The sequence below is a fragment of the Miscanthus floridulus genome, chromosome 5 (genome assembly GCF_019320115.1).
Source record: "Miscanthus floridulus cultivar M001 chromosome 5, ASM1932011v1, whole genome shotgun sequence".
NCBI classification, from domain to species: Eukaryota; Viridiplantae; Streptophyta; class Magnoliopsida; order Poales; family Poaceae; genus Miscanthus; species Miscanthus floridulus.
In genome coordinates, this window is record NC_089584.1 from 129,168,951 (window position 1) to 129,191,075 (window position 22,125).

The 22,125-nt window shown below is 41.0% G+C and overlaps 1 protein-coding gene and 1 pseudogene across 1 annotated transcript; both read left to right on the plus strand.

The window, feature by feature from the left end:
• Positions 1-1,189: 1,189 nt before the first annotated feature.
• On the plus strand, positions 1,190-7,271 carry LOC136450750 (alpha-glucan phosphorylase, H isozyme). The gene is made up of 15 exons (XM_066451342.1): positions 1,190-1,576; positions 1,692-1,871; positions 2,506-2,682; positions 2,764-2,849; positions 3,351-3,540; positions 3,733-3,825; positions 4,193-4,377; positions 4,497-4,614; positions 4,694-4,825; positions 5,078-5,296; positions 5,371-5,574; positions 5,717-5,875; positions 6,048-6,311; positions 6,425-6,615; positions 6,878-7,271. The coding sequence occupies exons 1-15, from the start codon at positions 1,385-1,387 to the stop codon at positions 7,002-7,004; spliced, it is 2,517 nt and encodes an 838-aa protein (XP_066307439.1). The 5' UTR covers positions 1,190-1,384; the 3' UTR covers positions 7,005-7,271.
• Positions 7,272-14,172: 6,901 nt separating this feature from the next.
• LOC136455329 (uncharacterized) overlaps positions 14,173-22,125 on the plus strand; it is an 8,545-nt pseudogene continuing 592 nt past the window's right edge.

Consider the following 22,125-nt stretch of genomic DNA (forward strand, 5'->3'; position numbering starts at 1 on the left):
TCAGGATCGGGGACGGAATACGACACGAGTGGCCTCATGGACTGGACCGCAAAGCAAAGGGTCGCCGTCTTGCAGACGCATCAGCATCACCTTCAGAACCAAAAAAGTGCCTAGGATATTTTAAGGGACACTCGGATCTAGCAACGCCACATGAACAATTTTAGCGCATCCGCGATATTGACTGCAAACTTGCAACGGATCAATCACATCATCCTGAGAGTAGGCCTAGGCTGAGAGCAAATTGGTTTGGAGACCAGCAGTGTCGTGTTGTAGATTGGCACGAGGTGGACGATGCATTGGTATTGGTACAAATAGAGCGGCATGGGGTGACTACTGATGAGGCCGAACGAATCAACGAAGCCAATTCCAGCATGGATTTCAGAATTTCAGATCTCGCATCATGCCACCCACCAGGTATGGTGATAAAACCGGGGACAATCTCATCTGGGCGTGCACGGTGCCCAAGGGCAGAGGATATCATTCTCAAATAGGAAAGCCGATGGACAGGGCCAAAGCGCCGCGTCTGCCCGATCTGGAAATTTTTGCCTTGCCGGAAGGCCGGAACCATGCATCACTGCATCAGATCAGAGTGCAGACCCGATTCACCCGCTTCGCTCGCGCCTTGCGGACTCGTCCCCACGTGTGCTCCTCTGTCGCTGCAGGGTTGCCCCCCTCCCACTTGTTCTTCCTGAATACTCATAGGCTGCGGCAAATTTATTTCAGAAATAAAAAAAAATAAGGCCGTCATCAATCTTTTATTGCGCTTGGAGCCTTGGACGATGAGTCGATAACATTGTTTTGTTGTTAAAGTAAAAGAATAAAAGAAGAAGAACCATGACACAATTTCGTTCAGCTTCTGCAATGAAAAATCCAAGCTGGCAATTCATAGAATTCTATCGCAGGCTCTGTTCGGCTGGTATTAAATCGGCTTCTGCTAATTTGTATGGCTAGTTTGTTATGAGAGAAAAATACCATTCCATAGCTGATTGATACGGATTAAAGTCGGCTGAAAAGCACTGGCTAACAGGCCAAAAATACACTTGTCGAGCAAAAGAGGAGGAGAAACGATCAGAGGCACTCCTTCATCTTCTCCTGCCTTTGTCCCTTTCCTCCACGAACTAAAATATCTCCGCTTCTGAGTTTTCCCAAAAATAATGGTCTCGCCCAATTTATCGGATCCATCGCCCTCCTCACGTGAGACCCCTCCCGTCACCTAGAAAAAGGTTCCCCGGGGTTCCAGAGCTCCTCGCTCGCTCCCATTCCATCCATCCATCCCTCCCTCCCACTTGGTGCTTGCCCGAGCCCCGGAGAAGCCTTATCGCCTCCTCCTCGCACGCCAGCTGATCGCAGCAATTCCCCACCGCTCGCCTGCCTGGTGCCCGCCATGCCGGAGATCAAGTGCGGCGCGGCCGAGAAGGTGAAGCCGGCGGCGAGCCCGTCGGCCGAGAAGCCCGCGGACATCGCCGGCAACATCTCCTACCACGCGCAGTACAACCCCCACTTCTCGCCGACCGCGTTCGGGCCGGAGCAGGCCTTCTACGCCACCGCCGAGAGCGTCCGCGACCACCTCATCCAGGTGAGAGCGCGCACGCAAAAGCCGATCCTTAGCCTTTCTCGCTGCTGTCCGCACCGCACTGAGGCGGAGGTGTGATCCGTGTGCTTTTTTTCCCCTCGCGCGCGCGCGTGTACAGAGATGGAACGAGACGTACTTGCATTTCCACAAGACGGATCCGAAGCAGACGTACTACCTGTCCATGGAGTACCTGCAGGGCCGCGCGCTCACCAACGCCGTCGGCAACCTCGGCATCACCGGGGCCTATGCTGAGGCCGTGAAGAAGTTCGGCTACGAGCTCGAGGCCCTCGCGGGACAGGTGAGCTCTCTTAAGAGTACCTCCACCCATAAATTGGAGTGTGATTTGTTAAGGCTATCTTATAGTAGTACTTGACACTGATTATTTAAATGAGATGGCGCTTTGTTTGACTGCGTTGTCTAATGGCATTAACGGTTTTTATCTCACTTGTTTAAGAAACATCCGAGATGTCTGGACTCTGGATAGCTTAGATTTGATTCCCTAGTTTACTGAATCAGGAAAAGGGAATAAATTCGCATGGATCGGAGAAGAGCTTTTGCACATTCCAGATCTAAACTTTGTCTGCAAAAACCTAACTTGTTTGCCAACTTTACCCATTTCTTACTACGAAATATCTGTTCTGTACCTTTCCAATAGTCCATGAGAAATGTGATACCCATACCATAAGTGAAGAAAACCTGAAAAATGAGTTTTAAGCTGAATGAATTGTTTATCTGAAACTGAAAAGCTTCAGGATCAAGAAGACAGGACATGCTTTCTCTTTATCTGCTTGATTGGCAGAATTGACTTATATATGAACCTAAATGTTGCCAAGGAACTTAAGTGCGGATTCATAGCATCTGAGTTTTACTTTCTAGTTGGAATTTTATGAATTTCCTATGATGCAAATTAATATTAAACTGATTTTTCTCAGGAAAAAGATGCAGCTCTAGGAAATGGTGGCTTGGGTAGGCTTGCATCTTGCTTTTTGGATTCAATGGCAACATTGAATTTGCCTGCTTGGGGCTATGGCCTGCGTTACCGATATGGACTGTTCAAACAACACATTGCCAAGGAGGGTCAGGAAGAAATTGCAGAAGATTGGCTTGATGTATGAACCACAAATGCACATATGATTCTTTTGATTTTTTTTCCTAGACCTCTATAACCAATACTCCTTTTTTTTCTTCAGAAATTCAGCCCCTGGGAGATTCCCAGGCATGATGTGGTGTTCCCTGTCAGATTTTTCGGCCATGTTGAGATTTTGCCTGATGGCTCGTGAGTATAATATGGAGCCCACATTTTCTGTTTGACGAAATTTATTTTTACTGCATTTAGTTAAATTTGAAGTTTTTAAGGCTTCTCATACTTTCTAGTCTAGATAAAAAAGGGAATCACATTCCTTCGTTAACTTGGTTTAACCATTCTAAACTCCTAGTTCTAAGAAATATTCATTTATATCTTTTTTGCCCTCCAGCATCCAGAACTAAAAAAACTGCAAGTATGAGGTAATGTGGATGCCTTATTTTTTGTGTAATCCAAAAGCTTCGCAAATATGAATTTTAAATGTCTGAACCACAGACTAAGTTTGGCTTGGTGGATTTGCTTATACTTCAATGATAATATAAATCCATACATTTAACTTACCTAGATCTTCTTAGATCCTTCTCCCTGACTTTTCTTTTCTTTTTTCTTTTGTTATTTATTTCATGTTATGGGTGGTTATTTGAGGGCCTTGATGTAACTCGTCATATGATTGCTTTCTTTATCGTGTGATAGTCGGAAATGGCTCGGAGGAGAAGTCCTGAAGGCTTTAGCATATGATGTGCCAATCCCTGGATACAAGACAAAAAATGCAATCAGCCTTCGTCTTTGGGAAGCAAAAGCTACCGCTGAAGATTTCAACTTATTTCAATTCAATGATGGTCAATATGAGTCAGCTGCCCAACTTCATGCTAGGGCCCAACAGGTGATATTTCATTCTAAAGTGAAACTATCAGCTATTCATAAGATTCATTTCCAAAGACTGAATAAAGAGCGATGCCTTTAATTATTGGTATATTTTTATTGACTGATGATATGCTGAAACCTGTAACTTATTCCTTCATGGTACTAGTTCTATCTAGAAAAGAGACTTATGTCTTTGAGTATCACATTGCAGATATGTGCCGTTCTTTATCCCGGTGATGCTACAGAAGAAGGAAAGCTTCTAAGGCTGAAGCAACAGTTTTTCCTTTGCAGTGCATCACTTCAGGTAGTTAAGCAATTCATTTCACTTGAGCAAGGTTCCAATAAAAGGAACCAGGCATGTATGCCCACCTTGTGCTTTTCTATATGTTTGGCAATGATCTATGAGATAATTGGAAACACAATGTTGTAATTTTATTGTATTGTTTGAACCATCAATATATCAGGCTCAATCATGTTACCTCTACTATATGCACCACCACATGAACTGTTTTCAAATTGTACTAGGATAATGAGATTTAGATCATTTATCATGTTTTCTTTTAGTTGCAGTGTGCCTTTATGGTTCTAGTTTGTTAAAGATTTATCAATATCTTAAAAAATATCTCTGTGACGATTATCGATGAGCATAACTGAAAATGGGTTATTTCCAGGATATGATTGCCAGATTTAAAGAAAGGAAATCTGGCAGAGTTTCAGGGAAGTGGAGTGAGTTCCCTACTAAAGTTGCTGTTCAACTGAATGACACCCACCCTACTCTTGCCATCCCTGAGCTAATGAGGTTACTTATGGATGAGGAGGGACTTGGTTGGGATGAAGCTTGGGACATAACATATAGGTGGGCTTCAATTTATATAATTGACCTATAAATCTTTTTCGACCAATATTTTAAGCTCCATCAAACTTCTAGAGATGTTCTTACTTGAACTAATTACAAAATTATCTTCTGTGATCCAGGACAATTTCCTACACCAATCATACAGTTCTTCCTGAAGCTCTTGAAAAATGGTCACAAATTGTGATGAGGAAATTACTTCCACGACACATGGAAATTATTGAGGAAATTGACAAGCGGGTAATTTTCATGCGACATTTACTTTTTCTATGCACTGCAGTCATTGCACAAGCTCACAAGTTGTGCCACTGGTTTGCAGTTCAGAGAATTGGTAATCTCCAAACATAAGGAAATGGAGGGAAAGATCGATTCAATGAAAGTTTTAGATAGCTCGAATCCCCAGAAGCCAGTTGTGCGCATGGCAAATTTGTGTGTGGTGTCTTCTCATACGGTAAATACAGCCAGATTGATTCCATGATCATGTTTTATAGCTGTTTATGTCACTATGACCAATATGAAGTACTAAGATAAGCTGTCTGCTATATTGGATTTGCTGCCCTCCTCTTCATGTTAAAAACTTATAATTCATTTAAGATGTGAAAATTCATAAATTGTTACGTCAATGTGCTCCAAGTAGTTCTGGATTCTCCATTTTCTACTGCTCTATTTATTGTCCTGAAACGTATTCATTTTTTTCTGACAGGTGAATGGAGTGGCTGAGTTGCATAGCAACATTTTGAAGCAAGAACTATTTGCAGATTATGTCTCTATATGGCCTACCAAATTCCAGAACAAAACTAATGGAATCACGCCTCGAAGATGGCTCCGGTTTTGTAACCCTGAGTTGAGTGAAATAGTCACAAAATGGCTAAAGTCAGATCAGTGGACAAGTAATCTTGATCTGCTTACTGGACTTCGCAAAGTATGTGCGAATGCTTCTAACCTTGCATCTGCTTGTCATTGCTCTATCACAGTATAACTGAAAACCTTCAACAGTTTGCAGATGATGAAAAGCTTCATGCTGAGTGGGCAGCAGCCAAGTTATCTTGCAAGAAGCGCCTAGCCAAACATGTGTTGGATGTGACAGGTGTTACGATTGATCCAACTAGCCTTTTCGATATACAGATTAAGCGCATACATGAGTACAAGAGACAGCTCCTAAACATATTGGGAGCTGTTTACAGATACAAAAAATTAAAGGTAGGTTTCTTTGAGTTGCCTGCATCCTTTCTTGAAGTGGTGCTTGTACCATTTTGGTTTTACCATATTGAGCTAAATTCTTTAGATGCATATGTTTCGATATACCCTGTTCTAGTTTTGAATAGGCCTATGAATCTTGTAGGAAATGAGTGCAGAAGAGAGGCAGAAGGTTACACCACGCACTGTCATGCTAGGAGGGAAAGCGTTTGCAACATACACTAATGCCAAAAGAATAGTGAAATTGGTAAATGATGTTGGTGCTGTTGTGAACAATGATCCTGAAGTTAACAAATATCTGAAGGTATGAACTTTTCAGTGTATTATCAGATATTGTGGCAGATTGTTCTTAGAACCCTTCAGAAACATCAATTTGTATTTGTGATCCATCAAAAAGAGTAACCCTTTTTCTATACTACTACATACATGATGGTCCATATCATTTATTTAAAGTGCTCTTCTCCTTTTCCTGCCAGGTTGTCTTTATCCCGAATTACAATGTATCAGTTGCTGAAGTGCTTATTCCTGGTAGCGAATTGTCACAGCATATTAGTACTGCTGGTATGGAAGCAAGTGGAACAAGCAACATGAAATTCTCTCTGAATGGTTGCGTTATCATCGGCACCCTTGATGGAGCTAATGTTGAAATAAGAGAGGAGGTAGGAGAAGATAATTTCTTCCTTTTCGGTGCCAAAGCTGATCAGATTGCTGGGCTGAGGAAGGACAGAGAAAATGGCCTGGTAAGATAGCTACAACTAAACTTCACTGTTAAACTTTTTATAATAAGTAGATGGACTATTATTGGCTTATAAGTAGATGGGCTATTATTGACTTATTTCTTACAATATGACAGTTCAAACCAGACCCACGTTTTGAAGAAGCCAAGCAGCTTATAAGGAGTGGCACTTTTGGCAGCTATGACTATGAACCTCTCTTGGATTCCCTTGAAGGGAATTCTGGATTTGGGCGTGGTGATTATTTCCTTGTTGGCTATGACTTCCCAAGCTACATTGATGCACAGGACCGGGTGGACGCAGCCTACAAGTAAGAACACTAACAATATTACTTTCTCATTAATCTCACCTGCAAGGTCATGAACAACCATGGTCCTGCAGTCACCATTACTTGTGCCTTCATATTAGTTACTGTGCTATATTCATACTAGTCACCGTTACATGCAGCAGTCTTGCTGTTTCTATTTCTTTTTTTCCACATATAGTGATCATATCGCCGACACAAGCGAGATATTCTCCTTTTCCCTCTGCCTAGTTTGATATCTAAAACTGAATGCTTGGTTACATGACAGGGATAAGAAGAAGTGGATCAAGATGTCCATCTTGAACACAGCTGGGAGTGGCAAATTCAGCAGCGATCGCACCATCGCCCAGTATGCCAAGGAGATATGGGACATCAAAGCTAGCCCTGTTGCGTGAACCAGGGGGACGTGATTCAACATCAAGCGTAGTTTCTTCGGATGCTACAATAATAAGGATGAATAATGACCCACGGTGCTTGACGCCCACTTCCGTTGTAGGCATGGAACGGGGCACGAAGCTTGTTCTACCGCGCTGTCTATTTTGAAGTGCATGCTATATGCAACTTTTTTTTTGTTCTTTTTCCCCCTTATATCTTATGAAACAAGATCCTGTTGATCTGTATTGGATTATTTCATCCTGAAATAAAATAATCCAATTATGATATTTGTCGCCATAATGTGCTAGAAAAATGGATGTTCCTTCCTCCAAAGTCAGCAGTGCCCAAACTCCACATGATTGTTTTTGATTTATTCTTGAGTGCTGATGTTTTGGACCGTCGGCGGGTGTGCCAACATCTCTCATTCTTACCCAGGTGTTTCCATGGGAATACCTTGTTCGCTTCTTTAAGGCCTTGTTTGGATGCACATGTATCCATCCAAGTGGATTGAAGTGAAACTTAGTTTAATTTCTATCCAACCCACTTTAATATATGTGGATTGGGATAAATACATGTGCATCCATGTAAGACCTAAATTGTTTTGTTTGCAGTAAGGTCTTAAATCTGGATATCTGACGCACGGACAGAAAATTGACAGATATGGAAGGAAGTCTCCTTAAATTGTTTTGTTTGCAGGAAGTCTGAATATCTGACGCGCAGACGAAAATTTAACAGATATGGAAAGTATTAAACAATGAGAATAAACAGTGGCCTGTGAATAGTGGAAGTGACCGAAGTGAATAGTTGTGTACATCCAGTGATTGTAAATAGATGCACAATGCCTGAGGTCCTCACTATTCATGACATGATCGAAAAGTTTAGCTAGCATAGGAGTTTTGCTGCCTCACGAATGCAGAGAATTTTTTTCCTTCAGGACTGAGCTTTCGCCTTCCGGCAACTAGAAAATTTAGGGACGGCGCCTTAGCGGGACATATGGGGACGCAACATATGAACACAGGATGACAGGATATGATTGGACCCTAGCGCAAGTTGATTCTACCTATTCATTTCAACATATAACGACATACAAGTCATCTTGCTAGCTAAACTTTTTAATCATGTCAAATGATTCAGTCTGTGTTCTTGCATATGCATGTCCCAAATACTAGTTTCGAGTTTCCAAAAACATACTTCCCTACCTTAACACTTAACCTTTCCGCCTGGGGAAAACCGACTCTTCATCGTGCGAAAATATAGACGCACTTATCGATAGCCCAAATCCATTCCAGCGGCGTTCACCCATTTCTTGTGCAGCGAAAGATCCGATAGCGCCTCCAAGTCTGACGCGCGTGCTTGCTTATAGCAGGCTGCTAACGTCAGTTTTGAATAAGCAAAACATTTATTTTAAATTGCTATAACCTTCGAACGGTGTATCTATTTTTAATTCTGTCTGCACCAGTGTGTTTTATATGACGAGTCGAATAAAACTAGACCGCACTTGCATATTTTGAATTTTTTTATTCTAGTAACAAATTATGTCAACTAACTTATAATGTGACATATAAGTTTTATAGAATAACTTATCATAATAACTTATGTATACAAATTGTGTTTGATAATTTTTGTACATAAGTTGTGTTTCATAAATTTTGTGTTTCTAAGTTTTGGTATAAGTTATAAGTTAATTCAATCCTTTATGTGTTAATAACTTTTGTATTTGCATGTTTTGGTATAAGTTATAAGTTAATTCGTTACTTTGTGTTTAATAACTTTTTTAAATAAGTTGTGTTCATAACTCTTGAGTTTATGTCGTTTTCGCTTTCCGAGAAACAACTTTGACAAAATATATATTAAAAATATTAATATTTATGGTACATAATTGGTATCATTGGAAAGATCTTTGAATCTAGTTTTTTAATAAATTTATTTAGAGATACAAATGCTGCACGCATTTTCTACAAATCGAGTAAACCTTGTGGCACGGAAAACAAAAAACGACAGATAATTTAGGACAGATGGAGTATATGTTATAAGTTATATGTATAGGTTAGTACACATAATTTTCTACTAGAAAAAAATTCTTCGAAACATATGCAAGTGAAAACTAGTATTGTTCGTCTTGCCGCGTAAAACACACCGGTGTAGACGGAATTAAAAAGGGATACACCGTTCAAAAGTTATATCATTTTGTTGCTTTTTCGTAGTATGTACTCAGAGAAAGAGAGCAGCGGAGGAGAGCGGCACCGCGCATGCATATGTTCCTCCGTGGAGCCTATAGTGCTATGCAAAAATAGAAAGCGTGGGAAATTTTTTTGCCAAAAGGGAAAAATTTAGGATGTCCAAAAATCAATCACTGGTTTCGAATCCCATGAACATTCGCCGATTAGTCTGACCGTATCGATAGGCCAATCTAAAGGTAAAAGGACGTGGAAAAGAATAAGAAGTAGGATAGGTTTCCCAACATAAATGTTCAATAGAGAAAGAAAGTATAAAAGTAGTTAGGGTGATTAAAAATAGTCGAGAATTCTTAATGCAAAATTGTCTTCTATATTTTAGGAGCGAGATTTTAAAAATTGTTGGAGAAATCCAAGCAACTTTATTAGCCACTTGTAAAATTTATTGATTTACAAATTAGTATTTGTTATATATATTTCATATTCCAACAGTTTTTTTTATCTTGTGCGTATTTTGGAAAAGTTATTCTTGCTCTCCATATTTGTCTAGAAGAATAATAACGTATATGGCAATATTTGAAGATTTGATTAAAGAAGTTGCTCAAGTTGCTCGGTGGAGCCAACTGCTAAAAAAAGTCAAAACAAATTATATACAGAAATGCTATACAACACACATGTGTTTTAGCATAAAAAAACACATGGATTTTTTTGTCTCTCTCCCTCTCTCTTTCTCACCGGTGACCACCGGCGTCGGCGCCGACGACCGGCGAGCTCACCCCAGCGGCGGCGACAGCGGATCTGTGATTTGTCCTTCCATAGAAAAAAAATTGTGATATGCGATCTGTGATCTGTAGAGGCTGGAGGCTGGAGGTAGAAGAAGGGTGAAGGCTGTTGGATCTTAATCCTATGGTGCAAAAAAATTCATGTGTTGAAACTATATAAAACATATGATTGTGTAGTAGACAGACTCCTTATATCTCCTACAACTAAAAAGAATAAAGTGTAGATATTTTTTTGTACGACATTTGTTTTGGTTCGTCTGTCTGCCCACACCTGCGATCCTACGACATCCCTCGTATGCTGCGTCCTTTGATTGAATATTGTCTGTCATGTGATAGAGGAATCACGGTAAAATAAGAAGTAGAAAATTATTGTGCTATCTATATACACATTGCATATTTGCATGCACTAGCATACATGGCAACGAGCAAAAGAAAAGAGAATTAATACAGAAGGAAAGAGGATTAAGACAAAAGGAACATCTTTGCATTTCTGAGAATCTTGCCAAATCTGCCTATATTTAATTACTTTTTCTCTTTATATTTGTAAAAGGGACAATTTTTTTCTTCTTTTATTTAGTTTCACGCTCACGTGTTCTATCGCCCTCAGGTTGTTTCTTGCTGAAATTGTCCTTAGGTCTGTTCATTTTGAATCCTTTCTCCATATCCCTGTTCCCTAATCTATGGTCCATCGTGACAGTAGCGTGTCCATGCGTTGCTACGGGATAACTAACAATTTATATTAAAAACACATGGATCGCACGATAAGATAACAATACTGTAAAAATTAAATACTAACGTTAAAGTGACATTTAATCCAAAAAGCAAAGTTTATGAATTTAACATAGTCACGGAGTGCGCGGCGTCGCAGGCTCACAAACTCTACTTTATAGACCTTTCCGTGATGCGGCTAAGATAATGTTTTATATTGGCAGAAAGAAATCTCCAATATCTATTTCTTTTATTATAATCCATTTATCTGGACAATGTTTGAGGTGAGAGCACGGTTACAGTTTTTAGTAGCTTTGCGATATTGTCCAAAGCTATGAGATGATTGATGTCTTGCAATGATCCTTTCATTAATTTAGTTTTCTATCAATGTTTAATTGTTTATTCAGTCTATTTTATAGACACACCGGTAGATAATGAATGACAAAATTCAAGCATCCATAATTTATCTCTTTGACTTTGAGCATGAGTTTTGTTTTTATTTTTAATTGATATATTGTCCTTTTGTTTTTACCGTAGCGTTAGCACGGGCATGTATGAAAAACGAAGATGTCTTTACACTGCAAAATCTTTCAAAAAGATCATGCATAGATATATTTTAATTCTCTCTAATCTTGAAACTACCTGTAGAGTCCAAAGAACTTAATAAATATTGTGAATTAGGATACGAGGTAAGACATGCAAACATATATTTTAAAACTAACTGTAGAGTCCAAAGAACTTAATAAATAAATTCTTTTGGAGGCAATGCAAATTCTCTCTAATCTTTCATTTGATATAGTTAGTGTCATCATAGTACCCGCATGTATTCATGGAAAATAAATCATGGACAAAACGTGGACAATTTTTGGTGCGATATTCCAATATAAGTCCATCGTCCTACTGTTATGCGGCTGCTAGGATTGAGAGGAGAGAGTCGAGGGGAGCGATGGCGGCTGGCGCGCTACAGTACCCGCGGTGCTATAGTACCGCGGGTACTGTTCACGGCGACGGCTAGGGCTGCAAGGCGCTGGGGGAGGCCGGCCGCAGGGCTTCGCCCACGGCCAGCAAGAGAGAAGGGATTTCCTTCTAATCTCTTGCTTCATTCTAGATTGATACATCCCATCTCATTATATAAAGAGGTCTGACTTGGCCCTTAAGCAAGCGACTAATTAACCATAATGGGCTAAGGCCCAATAGGCCCTTGACTCCTCTAACACTACACCCCACCTGAACATGCAGCTCATCCTCGAGCTGCAATCTAACGATGACACTAGCGATGCCTCCACTAGACACAAACCTAACACCTAAAAATAAGCCTTTTATATCTCGGCTTATTTTATTGACCTGAAGAAGACTACGACTCTTTATTTTTGACTTCTGGATACGGCGGGCACCCTCCGCTTGATGGACCAGCACGTGTGTAGCCACCTGGATCCCATAGAGACCATCGGAACGAGAGGGGTGCACGGGTATAGCCACCTAGAATTAGTGGCAACAGCAACCAGCGGAGACGTGCTCGTGGCGGACGGTGGCGGAATGCGATGGCGCTAGGCAATGCGTTCCCGTCGGTGACAAAGAGGAAAGCTGCTCCCATATCGCCGGTGCCGCAGAGTTGGAGTTCGCCGCCCACGGAAAAAACACCATGCTTGCGTCTGAAGACAACAGCAGGTTGGCGCGGTTGGTGGTGGCCGTCCGACCAGGCGAGGTCGATCGACCATGCTAGGTCGCGCTCCCCTATGCTGAGGTCGACCGCCGCCAAGGTCGCCTCGTGCATAGGTGAACACATCTTCTACAGCCGCCGGCGCGCTAGGAGGCCACGCGCCGCAAACACCTGGTAGGCACTTGCCCACGCAATCGCCTTCCTCTCCGTGAGCTACAAGGCTACTGCTGTAGGGACGACTGGCCGCAAAACCGGTGATCCAAGCCGGAAGCGGTGGCGGCGACGGTAGCACCTGCTGCTGGGACGTCGGTGGCGGGTTCGGCTGCGGCCCCAGCAAAAACCCATGAATCCCGGCCACCATCTTGCCGAGGTCAAGGACAGCCGCCGTCAACTGCTCGTTCGTCATGACGCCCACAGCGGAGGACGACGGGTGGACATGATCGAACCACATGATTAAACCAGAGATCTCTGATACCAGATATTATGCGGCTGCTAAGATTGAGAGGAGAGAGTCGAGGGGAGCGACGGCGGCTGGCGCGCTACAGTACCCGCGGTGCTACAGTACCACGGGTGCTGTTCACGGCGGCGGCGGCGGCTAGGGCTGCAAGGTGCTGGGGGAGGCCGGCCGCGGGGCTTCGCCCACGGCCGGTAAGAGAGAAGGGATTTCCTTCTAATCTCTTGCTTCATTCTAGATTGATACATCCCCTCTCATTATATAGAGAGGTCTGACTTAGCCCTTAAGCAAGCGACTAATTAACCCTAATGGGCTAAGGTCCAATAGGCCCTTGACTCCTTTAACACCTACCAATATCCTTTAGGCAGATCATATAAAGGATGAGAGTCCCTCTATGAGATTGCTCACAAGAGACTCAAACTTATATCTAATCATGGTAATGTTGAATTGCTTTGCATCAAAAGCATCGGCAATGATAAACGGAGACATAGGTTTTAATATGCATAGTGAAGGAAAACTCAACCTTGGCCTTCTCAGCAGCTTTTCTGAGCCTTTACAGTGCTAACTTGTTCTTACTCAGATAGTCAAGAGGTGCACCATAAAATTATACACCACTAAAAAAAAGTGTCACTATTGGTTGCCTTGACCTAAAAAATATGTCGAAATTAAGAATTACAACACCTAATTCAATATCTTAGAACAGACACTCAAGTGAATACCTTATTCTACAATATATGTCTGTGTGGAATAGTCCTAAAGTCACACATATTTATACGGTGAGTATAACATACTTTGTTTTAAAATTTTATGAAATTTTTTAAGACACGCGGTATTATCCATGTGACAGACACTAATATTTACATATATACTCGAACCTGTGTGTATATGATTATATGGAGATGCAGCGAAACTTATTCATGGATTTATTGGCGCATGAAAGAAATGGATATCGGAGAATTCTTTCTGCCGATATAAAATACAGGAATGCTATACAACACATGTGTGTTTCTTTGTTTGTTGGCACATGAATTTCTTTGTTTCTCTGACATGTGGACCTGGATGTCGGCGCTGGTTTTGAGTTTTTGGGAGTCGCGTCCGATTCAGTGGCGTCCGTCCCCCACCCCACCCCACACCCTCCATTTCCATTTTGTTTGGGCTTCTTCCAACGACTCCAGGCGACGCGACGCTCTCCTTGGCTGGCGACCGGCGATTTCTAGGGTTCGTCGAGGTAAGTTCTTCCATGGATGCTAGGGCCGACCGATGATTTCTAGTGCGTTTTGGTTGTTTCCCGGCCGTCTCCGACGAGGGCACTCTGTCTGCGTGCGGTGTGCCGGCCATTTCTAGTTGTTCGTTCTCCCGGCTCCTCCTCTTCTAGTTCTAGTTCGTCGCCCCTGCGCAGCAGAGAGATTCATGGAGCTAGGGAGCGCCGTTTTGGCGCACAGATGTAGCAGCTACACCGCTACCTACACCCACTGTTCCATAGGCTTCTCCCCACGGGTCCGCACCACTAGCTGGATCCACATGGCGGCTGAGGGCGACGACGGCGGGGCAGACCGGCGACGGAGAGGCGCCAGCTTCGCCGCCGATGGGCCTAGGGTCGTCGAGGTCACCGCTGCCCCTGTGGCTACTAGCAGCGTAGGCGCCGACGGAGCAGCCGGGAGCACGGGGTTCGGAGCGCGAGACGCCGAGCTCGCCATGTGGCGCCCCTCCTGGTCAATCTGCCGATGTCTGCACAGGGATCTACGGGGCCATGGCGCTCACCGGGAGATTCATATGCCAAATGGACGGGATAGACTGCACGGGGGGCTTCCATCCATCTCTCACCGCACTTGTCGAGGGGCTTGGTTATGCAGCTCCACCAATCATGGCTCTGCTCTTCATCCTTGATGTATGTACACCATCGACCGTCCTCTCATTCTCGGCTCTACTCAGATCACCTGCCCCCATTTCAATTCCTTTTAATTTGCCTTTAATTTTATTATCTCTGCTTAACTAGTACTAGTAGATAACTTGTGCATGTGGTTTAATTTATGCTTTTAGGATGAAGTTGTCAAGTATTCGCCTCACGCACGTGCCATCCGTGATGTGGAGCTTCGCAGCTTCTTCTATGGTATGTCACCATGGCAGGTACTAAAAGCACCCTTGATATTAGTTTGCAGTGTGGCTCTTGATGATCTGTCAATGTTGGCTGTGCATATTTTCCACTCAATTTTCCAAGCCAAAATAGATTCTAGTGAAACATGAAACGTGTAATCTAATCACACTCTAGTTAGTAACACTATCCTAGATGTGATAGTTGTTATGTGGAGAATGGCTTGAAACTCCTAGCTAAAATCAATATAAAATGGGGAGTACATGATCTTTTCTTATATTTGTAGTTCATTCTCATCGTGGCTGCTAGCTCAGTTGGTGAGGAGCTGTTCTACCGTGCAGCTATTCAGGTATGTGCTGACTGTCCATTCTCATTATGGTTATTAAGTTTACTTTGTTATTACAGCTATGTGGAGGAAACTGTGTTTTTCACTTCATTTAATCTGCTCATATTGTTGATGGTAAAAACACTGAAATTGTAGGGAGCATTGGCTGATATTTTTCTAAGAAGCACAGAGCTAATGAAAGATGCTCGAGGGATTGCATCACTGGTACAAATATGCTTTTCAGCTGAATTGAAGATGAAACTGAATTTTGTGATATACAAGATCCACCTAATGTATGTCTTTATGAATTTTTAGTTGTCTATATGTTAGGTGATTCTATTTGGAGAGGGTCTTTAATTTATACCCATTCTGGTTGGCGTATCAAGAATATACAGTCCAAAAATGGTGACCTGACCCTATTTTTATCCTAGTTTCTGAATTTTTAGATTATTGGCTGTGGTTTTGTTTAGGTGTGTCAGTAGATGGTAGGAAATCTCACTATAGGTTTTGTTATGGTTCAGTTAGCTGTTGTTCTGTGTGGAGTTGTTTTCTTAACTGAATACAGAGCTTCAGTTGCTGAGATGATTCACAAGAGACTTTTTTAGTTGTCCCTTTTTAATTTCTATCAATTTCACAAGAGACTTGAATTAAGGTGATTCAGGACTGCATGCTTATTACGGCCAAACTAATGATTTGTCCTAATGTTAAAATGATGATTTGTCTTGTTAGATCTGCGTGAGGATAAATTGCATTGCACTGTACCTAGGTCAGGTAGCCTTGTTAAATCCATGTGTAATTATTTTGGTGTGTACATATATTCGATCAATAATATTTATGGCTTACAGGAAGCTAAATATAGAATATTGAATTTTTGAAGTTGCTTGTATGGATATGCATGGTCTGCTAGATAGCTTATTAGTAAACTATTGTCTGCTAGCTTGATTACTAGTACTACCCTTTGTGATAATTTTATAGTACTCTGAGAAGTAGCAAGCTTCTCAATTTAGGACATGATTGTCTGCTATCTAGCTTGCAATTACTTCGCCTTGTGTGAATATGCATAGTCTGAATTCAGATTCAACACCACAACAATAGTTTGACAGGCAAGCAGTTATACCTAGCTTATTAGTACATGATTGACATGTATCTAAATTAGTTCAACACAAGGTCAGTCAATGACTGGTCTAGGTTTTTTTTGTGACTAATGACTGGTCTAGTTGGTTCAACAGATAAGCAGTTGTTCCCTAGTTTTGTTTAGGACCTGTTCAATTTAGTTTCCATTGCATAATCTATTTCCCTTGTCCACTCATTTCTTCTATTCAGTTTTCTATATGTGCTATATGGGATCAGCTGTTTGGCAACAACATTTACAGGAAAAATGTGGTTACAGGTTTGTTTATTTTAGGACGCTTAGTTTAGTTGCTGAGGATATGAAGCATGCTGGATGAATGCTTAAAGGCTTTGTGAACCATAATTAAAAAATGGCATACTGTAGATTTTACTAACCTCCTCGGTAGAGTATCTGATTTTTGTTCTCTCCCTCTAAAACTCAAAATTGTTGCTCAATACAGATGATTATGATAGATTGTTTGTTACTAGTGGAAAACTGGAGATCATTTTGCTACTGCTTGTAGCTTATTCCACACAAATGAGGAATCTGAATAAAGCTTGGTTGGGTTCAGAGTTCAGACTTAATTTCTGAGCTGTTGGTGTTTTTCTCTTTGTGTATCTGAACATTTTTCCACACAAATGTATATGCTGCCCTTTTTTCCTTTCTCCCTCTGTGCTTAACTGAACTTTAGTTTACTATTTCTTAACTAAACTGCTGCTTCTCATGATCTGAAAGTATCTCAAATTAAATGTCTCTTTTGTTTTTTTCCACTATGGTTAGCCGAATATTTTCTCGTGCTTGTGATATTAGCTCTTTGCATCTCAAATTGAATGCATCCTTTTTCACTGTTTCTTAACTGAATATTTTCTCCCTCAAGCAATTTATGCTTGAAATTGGTAAGTTTGTGAAGTCTGATTATGGAAGGCTAGCTAGGTAATAGGTACTGTGCCTGATGATTTCTTGTTTGTTGCGACCATGTTTCAAGTTTTGCATGCTTCCATACTCATTATGTCAGTTTGTAGTGCCTCTGATCATGGATGAAATTAGCTGTTTGTGTGTTAAAACTGCAGAATTGTTGTTCTTTTCTTGATGCAATGATATCCAAATGGGCCAGTGCGTGCACTTCATGAAAGCTTTTTGCATGTCTGTTGTAGTCATATTGACATGATTTTTTATCATGTAATTATGATATTGACATGATTTTTGAACTTCTGTCTTTGGTCCAAGAATGGAAGTAGGATAGGCTGTTAATTCAGCAACTGTAAATGTAATTCATGATATCAAAGTCATGAATGAATTCAGCAACTTTACATTTTTGATTCGGTAGGATGCTTATCATCTAGTATCTTTTTTTGTCATTTCTTTTAAAGTGCCTGTTTGATTATATACTTCTTTTTACTGACATTCCATATGGTCCCTTGGTAAGATTGTATACATCAATTTTCAGTTGCCTCTATTCTTCTCAACATTGGTTGTCTCTCATCTTGGCTAAACTCCTGTAATGTCTATTCTCCAGCTACTGCATTTGAGATGACTGCTTTCAGGCTTGCATTCAAAGGATCTGTGAGTGCATATACTCTGATGCATTGTAAGTTTTGAGCACCGCTCCTTGCTATAACACTGAAATATGTTTTCTTCTATAAACTATAGTATCGCTCCTTGCTATAGCACTGAACTATGTGATCCTATTTTTGTACTTAATAGTTGTTGAAGTGACCAAACAAATAAAAGATTCAGTTACATAATTGCAATCAGCAATGATGTAAATTGCAAGTAACGTTCACTGCAATTGTAGTTATGAGTATATGGAATATGCTGGTGTTGAACCATTTGCCTAGTTGTCTTTTTCTGCTAGCTGATCAAAGTGGCGGCTGGTTTTGCATTTTCTGCAGTCTGTATTCATTAGGTCAGTGAACTTGCTTCTGTTGTTTTAAGTTTGCCTAGGTAGACATTATTTCCCTTCTTTCTATGAATTTATAGAACTAAGTGCATGTTTTTTTCTAGGGGACTACGAGGCCAACTCTCTATCACATCCTGCATGATGACATAGGCTTCAAACCTGAGCTGGTGCATTCGCTCTCATATGTGTAAGTATACCAATTAGAGGCTAAGAAAAAACTTTTGCTAATGTTTGTCTTGTTATGAAACTTTCCTACTCACAAGCGATTTTCTAGGACTTCATTTCAGGTACCAAAGGAGCACAACAGCCATATCAGTTGGTAAGTTTACCTGGGCACCTTTTTTCCTCTGTGTCAAACTCTTATAACCTCTAGTAGCTTTTGTGTATCAGATCTGCTGGAACTAATTTCCTTGTTTTGCATGCCTGCAGTTGCTTGCATCTGCTATGCACATCTCGCTGGTACTTAGGTTGGCCAGTTCATAAAGTTTGATGAGATGTCAGAGACGTCCTCCAGGCATGGTGGGCACACTTGGGCGGATAGCATCTCCATTCAGGAGCTATCCTGTTTGCATGAGAAAGTGAGTAGCTCGATGTTCTTTTGCTGAGTAGTGGAATGTGCCGTGGTTTTGTTTTCTTGTGGATGGTTAGGTCTGAACCCTGGTAGTTGTGTGGGTGGTGGTAAACGCTCCATGAACTTGTTGTGGCACTTGGTGCCTACCTCGTGTTAGGTTGACTCAACCTGGTAGTAGGATGTTAAATGTTAGTTTTTTAAGCATCGTTGTTGCAGTTATGCTTGGGTGGCTGTAATGCCGACACGCCGCAACTATGTTGGGTGGCTTGTTGCAGCACTTGGTGCCTGCCTGTCTCAGGAAGACTTGGAACATGTTAGGGATGTCGTTAAACTAATCTTTTTAAGCGTTGTTGGTTCGGTCTTAGTTGTGTTACAAGATTTCCTTGTTCAATCTGAGTTCACAAAAACGTCAAGCATGCTCAAGTTACATTCCAGTTGTTTTGGTGCGGTACTATTCAAACAAGATGCATCCACAATATACTATTGCATTTTAAAGTGCTCTGTTACTATTAATACCTACTGTTGATGAAAACCGAGCCTAAATAGTGTTCTGGCCGGAGCTCGGGGAATATCCAATCTCCTTGCTCTAGAGCCAGCCAATGTGTGAGTTCCTCTCTAGTGGTCTTGGGTCAAGTTTGAAGTTGAGAGAGAGGTACAATATTAGATGTAAAAAGGTGTGTGTAGGTGTGTAGCTGTATGGGGTTTCTAAACCTACTCATTTATTCTTCTTAATATAATGATACGCAGCTCTCCTGCGTGTTCGAGAAAAAAAGATGAAAACAGACAAATATAAAATTCAGTTACATAATTGCAATCATCAACAATGTAAATTGTGGTTATTGGGCACTGCAATTGTAGTTCTGAGCATATGCAATTGTAGCTCTAAAATTTGAGTAAGTTTCAGTCCACTGTCATCACATCTGATATCCATTCCCCTTAAAAAATCAGCATGTGTCGGTCCTTGAAGTCCTTCCTTATGCAACTGCACAGGGACATATTGGCTCAGTTGGTACTTAAAGGGGGCAGACCTAGTGCTGGAGGCTCCCACACGAGTGGGGTCTGGGGGAGGGAAAAACCGAGGCAAGCCTTCCCCCTGCAAAATCTGTGGAGAGGCTGCTTCGAACCCATGACCTGGTGACTCAGTGAGAACTCTGGTACTTACAAGTTAATATAATAAATGCAGGCTATAATTACTAAAATCAATGAAAAGATTGGTGCTGCTAGTGTAGTCAGCAAGGAGTGCATGACTATTGTTTTCTCAATATGGACAACAGATCCTACATCTGTTGCAAATGGTGTTGTCAAGAGTGATGCAATGTGCAATTCCTATGAGATGGTTGTAGTATGGATGGAGTAAGACAAAGGTGTGCTTAACTGACTTTTAGTGCAGGGAGTTTCTGTACCACTTTTTAGAGAATTGTTCCAATGGAATAAATTTTGTCATTCTCTAGCTAGCTAGGTATAACATTTTGAGTTTTTGACTGAGCAGAACCTAAAAATAAGCTGTGCTTGCTAGAACATCCAAAGGAACCAGGTTGGACTTTGAGATGCACCAATCATATGCCTGTCTTTTTGCGTTGTTGTTTCTGCTGTAGTGCTTAGAGTTGGGCTCTCGTGTGTGATCTGTTCTTGTGCTGTGCAGCATGCGTGTGCTCTTGGGTGAGTTCCCAGGGGTGTAAAGTTTGTGCTCCATTTTGTTCATGGGCACTTAGGCTTTTTATTGATGAACCAGTGTGCTTGCTGATGATATATAGACTGTAGTTTCATGTACAGCATAAGTTTTTTGAGCTGAACAATTTTTTGACCTGCATGTAGCCATGGAGAATGATGAATTTCTACTGCAAACTGCATTAGAATTCTACTAAACTGTGATTGTAAATTGCACACTTATTAGTAGTAAATTGCACACTTCAACTACTGTAATTATGGTGTGTAACATGTGCAATATCTGTTCTTTATAAATAACTTTGTCACTATTTTAGTTAACTTGGAGCATGCAATTGTTCTTGCTTTAGGGCATCGATATTCTTCTGGGTGGGCTATTTGGGACTGGAAACGGGTCTTTTGTTTCAGTGTAAGCACTAGACAGTACATTTTTAAGGAGTGCATCTCATTTCTATTTTAATACAAGTCTTCTCTTTAAGGAATAGATCTAATTTGGCTTGATACAACAATTGTTTCCTTAACTGTAGTGAAAATGCTGGTTTTGCTTGCTTTGACACTCGTTGGTAGCCGAAAGGTAGTGTAGATATCAGCTGGTTTCATGATATTTTTGTCCTTGTCCTTTTTGGGCATGTTCTGTTGGGTTCACTTGTACCTTTTAAATGAACTCCTTTAGAACATTGTATAAACTTGTTTTCATCTGTTTTTAAGTGCAAAGTATATGAAGGGGTTAGTAATATTAAGTATGTCTGCGTTAACCTCTGTTTTGAGGTCTTCACCCTTGTGCCTTATACTCCCTCCAGTCACTTGAGGTCTACTCTTATGGCTTATATTCCCTCTAGTCGTTTGTACTTGATGCTCAGACAGGGAAACCAAGTTCGTTTGAGCTTGTTTTTTTGTCTGTAATGTCATCTGTATATGACTGGAGTTAGTATCATTCATTATCGCTATATGACACTCTTAGCAAGATCTGATCGCATTAGCAATTTAACAATTTTTTGTGTACATGTGGGACAGTCCTCTTGAGATTCTTAAGACCATATGTTTTGGCATGATACAGGATCCACTTGATTTTCTTCTGCTTTCCTAAAACCAGGAGTTATGGGGGTTGAAAAATGGTCTTTTACCCCCCCTGCCTTTTTTATAAAATGTTGCATGTTCTTGATTCATAGCGTAGTCTTGATTCATGTTCTTGATTCATAGCATTGTCTCGTGATTTGTGGTAACACTTCTTAAACTTTGTTTATTGTGATTTGTGCTAGCACACACCTCTTATTTTATCCTTGTCCTTTCATAGAAAAAAATTGTCTCTTATGATTTGTGGTAACACATCTTGAATTTTGTTAATTGTGATTTGTGCTAGCACACACCTCTTATTTTGTCCTTGTCCTTTCATAGAAAAAAATTGTCACTTGTGATTTGTGCTAACACATCTTGAATTCTGTCGATTGTGATTTGTGCTAGCACACACGTCTTATTTGTCCTTGTCCTTTCATAGAAAAAAATTGTCACTTGTGATTTGTGCTAACACATCTTGAATTCTGTTGATTGTAATTTGTGGTAACTACATGCAGTAACAAAGGCATAGTGGGCTGATAGTTGTGTTCTGATGCAGTTAGAACACCCCTGTTTGTTGTGATTTGTGCCAATACAGACCCCACACTCTCTTTCTCAGCCTCTCTCTGTCTATATTTGTGCCAAT